General features: G+C 54.6%; 1 protein-coding gene across 2 annotated transcripts in view; it reads right to left on the bottom strand.

Annotated features, from left to right (window-relative positions):
* LDLRAP1 (low density lipoprotein receptor adaptor protein 1) overlaps nucleotides 1–8544 on the bottom strand; it is a 26901-nt gene that overhangs the window by 14185 nt on the left and 4172 nt on the right. For both annotated transcript variants that reach the window (XM_011977905.1, XM_011977907.1), the window contains exons 2-3: nucleotides 3223–3365; nucleotides 2169–2281 (exon numbers count right to left, since the gene is read on the bottom strand). In XM_011977905.1, coding sequence (XP_011833295.1) covers nucleotides 2169–2281; nucleotides 3223–3365 — 256 coding nt within the window. The remainder of the gene's footprint in view (nucleotides 1–2168; nucleotides 2282–3222; nucleotides 3366–8544) is intronic.

The following is an 8544-nucleotide window of genomic DNA, read 5'->3' as shown; positions in this document are numbered from 1 at the left end:
CACCTTGTCATGCATTTTGTCTGCCGTGCAATAGGAGATCCTGAAAGGCAAGGAGGAAGTATCACCGGACCTGGCACGGGGGCCTGAGCACATGTGGGAAGCCCTGTAGGGCAGCTCCCCTGAGTTGCAGAGAACCTGCTATTCCCACTCCACCAGGGCAGACTCTGAGAGTCCAGCCTTGGCCTCCAGGGTGGGTACCTAGGCCATCTGTGCAGGAGGGGCCGAGGCCAGGCAGGAAGGAAGGAATGGGGTAAAGACTGGAAGCAGGGCACTTCCCCTCTTCCTCCCATCCCACACTGAGCCACACCCCAAAACAGTAATAGCTGAACCCTTACCACATACCAGGCAATGTGCCAAGAGCTTTCTAGATCTCGCCTCATGTAATTCTCAAAGCTACCCTCTGAGATGGGTTCTATCACTATCCACGTTTTTCAGATGAAATAAACTGAGGCTAAAGACCGGAGCCCAGACCTGAACTCACTTGTAGGACTCCAGAGGTCATGACTGCCATGCTGCCTCTTAAGGCTATGTGCCAACTGGCTGGAAGGGGAAGCAGAAAGCAGGACACTCCCCTGCTCACCGATGCCCTTCACCTGGCCTCCCCCATCCCATCTGCCCTCCGACCCATGCCCCCGCCCAGAGGTCTAGTGAGATTCGGGTCCGTCTCTCTCAGGGTGGCTGGGACCATTTGCATGTTCTGGAGCTGTGGCCAGGGGTGGAAGAGTTGGGAGTAGGGGTGGGGTGTGTGTGTGACAAGGACCCAACAAGGAGTCCTAGTGGGCCTGGGAGAAGACACACAGCAACTCCTTCTGCATGGAGCACCCTCTCTGCCCCCAGTCGCCACCCGTAACCTTGGGGCCACCCGAGCCCTCGGCCTCCCACCCTCCCTCACATGTCTGGTCCCAGCTCGTTGCCTCTAGTCAGCCTCAGAGTCTCAATCGGGGAGGGGCCGGCAGCCCAGAGGTGGGACCGGAGTGCCACAGACCCATCCCTCAACCACGTGGCCCCAGCTTTAATCACAGGCATCAACACTCCAGGTGAGCAGAGCGTGAAGGTGCCAGGCCCCTTCCTACCTATTCTCCATCCCAGGGGATCCAGCTTCCTGCTCTAAATGTTACTGGGTCCTTGGTATCAATAAACTAGATCCTGTTATTCCTCAAGCCCCAACAAGGTGCTGCCTCCCCTGGGAGGCCTTCCTGGATTTCCCCGGGCAGACCCTCTCCTTGCCTTCTTGGAAAACACTATGCTCTATCTCCTGTTTCCTCCCAACTATTCCCAATTAGAGTGGAAGCTCCTTGAGGGCATGAGCAGGATTGGAGTCCTCATCTGGCACAGACGTTGGCAGAACAGGTATCTGAAACTGTTGACTAAAGGCAGGCAGGTATGATCAGGCCAGTGAGAGGAAGACATCACCCGGGCCCCCACAACACACATCTATCCACCCTACTACTGGCCTGTGCACCAACGGGCTGAGCCATCTGCTTGGAGACAAAGCAAGAGGGTGGGGGGATGCCTGGCAGATGGGAGCCTGCTGGACAGGGCTCTGGCCTGGGTATCCTAGTTCCAGTTCAGCTACTACCTCACCGTGCAGCCGTAGGCAATCCCCTCTCCGGGCCTCAGATTCTCCATCTGTAAAATGGACCTGAGCTATCCCTTCCGGTTCTGAAAAACTACAACTGACCAGCTGAGAGACATGGGGATAGCCTGAGGCTCTAAGGGCTGACCAGAGGACCCACTAGAGAGACCATCCATACTGACCTCAGATCTTGGCTGAGGCCTCCCTGGAATGCCTGGCCAGATACCCAGAGCTGAGCCGCTGCATTCACAGAAGGAGGAAAAGGCAGTGACTCTGCAGTTCTCTGCTCCAAGCCCGGCTCAGAGGCATGCTGGTGGGGACTAGGGGGCGGGGCACAGGCAGGCTCAGCTGTCTTCTGTAACTGGTGATGATGACAGCAGCAGCTGCCACTTAACCAAGTGCTCATCGTGAGCCAGGTGCCATGTACTCGGCGTTTCCTAACAGCGCTGTGCAGCAGGACCTGTTCCCACCCCCATTTTACAGATAAGGAAACTGAGGCTCCAATGTCACCCAGGTAGGAAACAGTAGAGCCTGGATTCAGATGGGACACTCCAGTGGCAGAGTCGATGGGTCAACCCCATGCTGAGCGTACCTGTATATGGACACGTTCTCAATGAGCTGGTTGGTGAGGTTGTCTGTCAGGATAATTCCCCGTGGAGACACCTTCAGAGTCACCTTCTGCAGCTTCTTCCCACTGGCCTTAGCCTTGGGGCAGACAGGAGTCAGAGGAGTCTGCCAGCCTCACTTGAGACCCACGCTTATGGCCTACACCGCACTGTTCCTAGGACCCAGACGCAGGGCCCATCTCAGCTCAGGCGACTGGCAGCGGCATGGGGAAGACCACTCAGCCAGCACCCTCTTGTAACAGAAACAGGAGCAGCATCTGCTGAGCACCAGCTATCTGTCAGGCACCGTGGACCTCGAGTCATCCTCCCTCTCCCCAGAAGGAGATGGACTCAGAGAGGCTAAGGGACTTGCCCAAGGACACACAGCTAGGAGGGCACACAGACTCGGCACTGAATGAGCTAGCACAACCCAGCAGGATGACTCTTGGGGACTCTGCTCCATCCACTGAGCTGAGGGGTCCGAGGCCACCAAGGGAAGTGGATTTAAAAGGCCCGCCCTTGCTCAAAGCTAGGAAGGGGGCAACGTGCTCTCGAATGTGCTATGCTGTCTCTCAGGCCGTTGAGCAGGTAGTCAAGGGAAAGCAACCTCCCCACCCTTCCTGGCGCTGATAAGTCACCAATGCATTGGTAGGGAGCCTGAGGTGGGGGTGGGGAGGCTGGAAGAGGTCATAACGGCTGGAGGGAAGCACCAATGCATCAGCAGGGAGCCTGAGGTGGGGGTGGGGAGGCTGGAAGAGGTCATAACGGCTGGAGGGAAGCACCAATGCATCAGCAGGGAGCCTGAGGTGGGGGTGGGGAGGCTGGAAGAGGTCATAACAGCTGGAGGGAAGCCACTGACCGTGACCTTGCAAGTCCAGTGGTTCCCTCTATCAAGGCCCAAAAGCTGGATGGAAGGAAAATCAAGGGCAGGGCCAGGCTCAGACACACCCAACTGGAGTAACAAGCTGGGACAAGGGCACCCTGGGAAGAAGCTGGTCCTTGGTCCCTGGTCCCTCCGCCCTTCCCAACTGGGGTGCTCACCGTAGCCACGATCCTCTTGATGGCGGCGGCCGACAGCTCCTCGCCCTTGGGCTGCTCCACCAGCGTCATGCCCAGGTATTTGAGGCTGAACAGCATCCCCTCCAGCAGCGTCTCCCGAGTGTCCGTCCAGTTCTCAGGCAGCTCTGGGGTAGGACAGGGAAGGCCCTCAGACCCTGTGGCTCAGGGCCCACCACCAGCAACAGCTCTCATCAGCCTTCTTTCCCAGGAAACCCCAGCAAGTTGGCTGGGGGTCTCCCCCACCACTACTGTCATTTTTTTTTTTTTTTTTGAGACTGAGTTTCACTGTCACTCAGGCTGGAGTGCTGTGGTGCGATCTCAGCTCACTGCAACCTCTGCCCCCCAGGTTCAAGCAATTCTCCTGCCTCTGCCTCCCGAGTAGCTGGTCTCGAACTCCTGACCTCAAGTGATCTGCCTGCCTCAGCCTCCCAAAGTGCTGGGATTACAGGCATGAGCCACCGCGCCGGGCCTACTGTCACTTTTAATAAAAGGCTAAAGCTTTCTGGCACATATCAAGGCTCCATGTAAGCAGCTTTACCTAAAATGTTCTCATTAATCCTCCTTAAGAACCTATGAGGTCAACGCTTTTATCAAACCCATTGACAGACAAAGACATGGAGGCCATGGAGACTCAATCACATAACCAAGTCCAGAGAGCCAGGAAGTGCAAGAGTCAAGTTTCGAGCCCCGTTTTCAAGCCCGGAGCCCTCTTTACTTCAATGCTACCACTTGTTGAGGGCAAATCATACCATTTCTTACTGAATCCTTAGTGCAATCCTGTGAGATAGTGATTCTACAGATTAGAAGACTGAGGCTCAGGGAGGCAAAGTCATGAGATGAAGGCCACATACAATGAGTCAGACTTCAACCTTGAGTGGTTCCCACGGCCCCAGCCTGCACTGCTTTCCTCCCTGTGCGCATCGGTAGAGACCAACGGGGGCGTGCGGGAGGCTGGGAAGGAGACAGTAGCCCAGGGAGAGCAGGGTAGGGTAAGGCTAGGTGGGGAGAGGAGAAGGTGATTTCCCAAATCTGAGAAGGCTCGAGACCCACTCTGCTTCCCACTCCCTGGATGGTCCTAGGGAAGTCCCCTCTCCTCTTTGGGACTAACACTGCACCCCCCTCTCTGGGCTGTGGCAATGGCACAGAGCAGGGTCCACAAGGAGAGTCCTCTAAAAGCACCAACCACACACATGTCAGGAAATAAGGGGATGAGCCTGCCTCACTGGTGGGCAAACGGACCAGGAGGGACATGTGGAAAGAGTGCCCCACCACATGGGTGAGGGCCTTGCGGAGGCAGATGCGCATGAGGGGAAAATCGCGCTATGCTGGTGGTTTCTGACCATCCCCGGCTCCTCGGAAGGAGATGAACAAAGATGAACGAACACCCCACACTCCCACCTGCCAGAGCCCCTGCCTGTCCTCTACCATCCCCTCACAGATGCTGTGCTTGTAGGAGGTGTTTGTTATGACTGCACCATTTTACAGATGAGAAGGAAAACTGCTCTTCAGCCTCACACACAATCTTGTTAAGGACAGAGCAGGATCCAGCCAGGGATCAGTTTCCAGGGGCCATGAGAGGTAGCCAGGGCCAGCTTCCCTAGACCATCCCCCACAGAGGGGCTGGGAGATGTCCTGGGCCCTCCCTACCTCTGCCTGGGGCCTTCCTCACTGGCTCCGATTGAAAAGCCACAGGAAGAAAGTTTAGGTATCGCTGGTCCCAGGGCAGCTGAGGCTCCAGCAGGGATGTGGGCCCCTACTACAAGGCTCTGCTTGGCTCTGGAGTTCTGGCTCTGTCAAGAGCAGAAGTCTGGGTCCAGGTGGCATCACCAGGTCCCCTACCCAGTCTGGATCCCTGCTGCCCCTCTCAGCTCCTGTCCTAGAGCTCTGGGCCTCCAGGGGCTCTGGTCCCCCTCTCCACAGCCAGAAGGGGCCTTGTACACCCACATTTCTCTGGATTTGCCTTGAGCAAGCCACTGTCCCTCTCTGAGGCCATTTCTTCATCTGAAAGAGGGTACAGGTGTCAGGGCTGCGGAGGGTTATACAGGAACTTACAGATGTGCCCAGTTCCCCTCATGCCTTGAGATCAGGTGAGCAGGGACTTACTGACTGTCATCTAGAACCTGGCATGCAGCTAGCGCTCAATACTTGCTCAAGGAAGAAATGACGAGGACAACCCCATCCCATCCCCAGCCCTGGCCCCAGGCCCACTGCCCCTTCAGCTCTAGCCCTCATTCCCGGGCTTCCACCTCAACATAAGGCCGGGCCCCCACTGAGATGACCCCAAAGCCCAACATGACCTTATCTTCTGTCCCATCAAGCACAAGCCTATTCCATTTGATCCTCCAAAAGAATGTGAAAGTCCCTGAGGTGTCCCCAGTCCTGGGTTGAGTGATGGGGCCCTGAGCAACTCAGACACAGACCCTGCTCTCAAGCTCAGAATAACAGCACCATCATTGGGGAAAAACGGCGCTTTCATATAACAAAGATACAACGATAATAAAGCTGTAGCTATTACCATCACCTCTAACACTCACAGCCACCTTGCAAGCAGGCATTCTTTCATTCCCATTTTACAGAGAGGAAACAGACTGACTCTAAAGCCCAAGCTCCTGACCATGAGACCATACTACCTTATCATGCCGCAAACTACCTTAATTCTAGCAAAAGATCAGGTTTTTGGAGGTGGAGGCATTTCTTCTCACCTGGAATTAGGTATTCCTAATACTTAAGGTTTCCCATCTGCAGGCTAGGATATCCAGACCACCACTTTCAACCTGAGACCCATCTAAGCAAGGACAGCAATGGACAGAAGTGCTACTGTGCCTATGGCCCGTGCCCTTGGCAGACATTGATAATCAATTGCAGCTCTACTTCCCTCTGACCGTTTCTCAGCACAAGGCCCCAGGCGGGCAATACTGATTGATCAAGTTTTGAACATCTCATTATCCATTCCTACCCCCGGCAAACATTCTCCACCCTCCCTCTCCAGCCCCCATTTTCATGTCCCCATTCTCCCACTTCCTCTGGTTCAGCCCTTTCCTGGCCCCTTTCCAAAGCCACTTCCGCTCCCTCCATTCCAAAGAGCCAAAGCCTGCCAAGGTCACTGGTGATCTCTTTGCTGTCAAAACATTCCCTAGTCCTCCCTGACCCCTGAAATGTTCAGCATTTTTCTGCATTCCTCCTTCCCTGGACTGACCCTTCCCCTCCTCTAACCACGTCCTTACAGACTGGTTGCCACTCATCAGCCTTAGGCCCTCAGCTCAAGCCCCTCACTTGATAGATGATACAACTGAAGCCCAGACAGGGACAGGACCTGTGCAAGGTCACAGGGCAAGTCAGAGGGCCCCTCCTCACCCCACCCAGCCCACTATAGACAATCCCCATGATGACCAGTGACTGTGAGGGGATTTTAAGTTTCCCTGTCTCTTCTCCCACAATATCCCTACACGCTCCCTACCCCAAGAAGCTCCAACCATGCAGAGCTTCTTCCTAATAATGTCACATTTACTGTCTAACTTCTGTGCCTTTGCTCAGGTAGTTCCCTCTATCCCAAATGCCCTTTCCTCACTTGATCAAATCCCACACATTCAACCTCTTCCAGGGAGCCTCCTTTGAGGCAATGTAGCCTTGTGGTTAACAGCAAGGGCCTTAATCCTAAGATATTAGCTCCGATGCTTCATGTCTGAGTCATTTTGAGTGAGTTCATTACCTTCCCTGAGCCTCAGTTTTCTCATATTTTAAAATGGGGGAAACAACAGCTCTGACTCCTGGGGGCTGTTGTGGCCCGTGGATACGTTTATAGAATTTAGCAGAGAGGCAGGCCCATCGTAGGTGTTCAGTACACCTTCCAATGGGGCCTCATCCCTCCTGTGGGCAGGCTGCTGGTGCCTTTCTTGAACGTAAATCTCTTCTTCCTCCCACAGCCACACCACCCACTGCCAAGCACTGCCCGCACTTCTCTTCCCTTTAAAGAACCTGCCATTCATGTCTGCTTCCCCAGGACCTGGCACGGAGGTGTACGCCTGCCCAGTGTGGCCGTCCAGTCTGGTCCTGTTTCTCCCTTGTCCCCCATGTTCCCAGGCCCCACTGAGATGCTCCTTTCTCTCTAGGAAGCTGCTTCCCTCCTGTGGTCTGTGCACGTGACTCATCTCTTCACTAGAGCGTAAGGCCCCTCATGCCCACACCCTCCCCACAGAAACCAGCACCTGGGAGCTCTCAGTGAAGGCTCACTGGTAGGGCTCAGGACCACACCCGCCCCCCTTGCCAGCCACAGCCGGAGGCCTTATTCCCGGTGCTCCCGGAGGACCCGGGCAAATACAGGCCTGAGTGCACAGCCCTGTTCCGGTCCTAGTTATTTTTGGCCCTGTAGTGGGTAATGACTGTGCTATTTTAACGCTGCAATTTTACAGATGACCTGCTCCCGGAGTTAGCTGGGGACAGACCATATGCCTGGTCTAAATTACAGCTGTGAACACGTGCTCTTTCCTCGTTAAGGTCCCCCCAACCACCCAGGAGTCAGAGCTGGGCTGAATGCCCTTGTGCCCCTTCTGCTGCTCCCAGAGACCCAGCCTGGCTGGTATGTCTGCAACATGAGAGTTGCAGCCAAACCCAGGGGCCAGGGGAGCCTCTGACCGGGGCTCTGGCCTCCAGTCTCCCCCAGCCTGGTGGGGAAATGGCCTCAGAGGCCAGAATGACAACATCTCAGAAGAGGGCTCAAGCTCTGCCCTGACCTGGAGTGTAGCTGCTTCTCTGGGCTATAATTCTATCTGATAAATGGGTTCAGCCCCTCAGGAGCATCATCAGAAGTTTCTGGATGTGAAAAGTACTAGGAAAATTTTGGAAGTCAAAGCTGTTGAGATTGTTATCAAAAGAAAATAAGTTTTAAAATGATAAATTGCAGCAGCTACCACGTCCTAAGTACCTATTTACACAGTAAGAGAAAAATATGCTATGGGCTCTGGAGTCCGTAGTCACTGAACCTCCCCGGACCTCAGTGTCCTAACTTTAAAACAGAGACAAGACAGGCACAGTGGCTCATGCCTGTACTTCCAGTGCTCTAGGAGGCCGAGAAGGAAGGATTGCTTGAGGCTGGAGTTCAAGACCAATCTGGACAACATGTTAACACCTCATCTCTACAAAAAATAACTAGCTGGGCATGGCAGTTGTGCACCTGTAGTCCTAGCTACCCAGGAGGATCCCTTGAGCCCAGGAGGTTGAGGCTGCAGTAAGCTATGACCACATCACTGCATTCCAGCATGGGCAACAGAGTGAGACCCTGTCTCAAATAAATAAATAAATAAATAA

This window comes from Mandrillus leucophaeus, unplaced genomic scaffold (assembly GCF_000951045.1).
Source record: "Mandrillus leucophaeus isolate KB7577 unplaced genomic scaffold, Mleu.le_1.0 Scaffold185, whole genome shotgun sequence".
Lineage (NCBI taxonomy): Eukaryota > Metazoa > Chordata > Mammalia > Primates > Cercopithecidae > Mandrillus > Mandrillus leucophaeus.
Note: the sequence above shows the minus strand (reverse complement) of the source record. Positions and strands in the feature narration are given on the sequence as shown.